General features: G+C 67.8%; 1 protein-coding gene across 1 annotated transcript in view; it reads left to right on the top strand.

Moving 5' to 3' along the window:
- The window catches only part of RAB5B (RAB5B, member RAS oncogene family), a 5,001-nt gene that overhangs the window by 3,382 nt on the left and 1,016 nt on the right, over positions 1-603 (top strand). The window contains 3 exon segments of the mRNA XM_009280040.2: positions 105-227; positions 359-439; positions 441-452. Coding sequence (XP_009278315.2) covers positions 105-227; positions 359-439; positions 441-452 — 216 coding nt within the window.

The following is a 603-nucleotide window of genomic DNA, read 5'->3' on the forward strand; positions in this document are numbered from 1 at the left end:
GCAGGGGGGCGGGGGCGGCTCTTGCCGTGGCGGGGGTCCCTCTAAGACGCCCACCTTGCAGCGCAGCGGTGGGACGAGCCTTGAGTTCCCACCTCTGCTCCTAGGAAACGTTTGCACGGGCGAAGACATGGGTGAAGGAGCTGCAGAGACAAGCCAGCCCCAGCATCGTGATCGCCCTGGCAGGCAACAAGGCTGACCTGGCCAGCAAACGCATGGTGGAATATGAAGTACGTGTCGGCCCGGGGCTCCTCCGGGCCCGTGCGAGCTCCCATCCCCGTCCCCCCCTCGGCGCCGCCACGGGCGACGTGCCGGAGCTTCGGCCGCCGGACCCTCACCCGGCTGCTTGCGTCTCTTGCAGGAGGCGCAGGCCTACGCAGATGACAACAGCCTATTGTTCACGGAGACGTCGGCCAAGACAGCGATGAATGTGAACGACCTCTTCTTGGCCATCGGTGAGGCTCCGGGAGCGGCTGGGGGGCGAGGGCGGGGTGTAAGGGGGTCTCCCCTCCCGCCCCCAGAGTTTTTTGGGAGGCTGAGCAGAGCGGGTGTCTGTCCTGCCCTCCGGTGAGCGCGGCTCCTCGTGGCCCGGCCGTAGCTGTGCCG

This window comes from Aptenodytes forsteri, unplaced genomic scaffold, assembly GCF_000699145.1.
Source record: "Aptenodytes forsteri isolate BGI_AS27 unplaced genomic scaffold, ASM69914v1 Scaffold547, whole genome shotgun sequence".
Taxonomy (NCBI): domain Eukaryota; kingdom Metazoa; phylum Chordata; class Aves; order Sphenisciformes; family Spheniscidae; genus Aptenodytes; species Aptenodytes forsteri.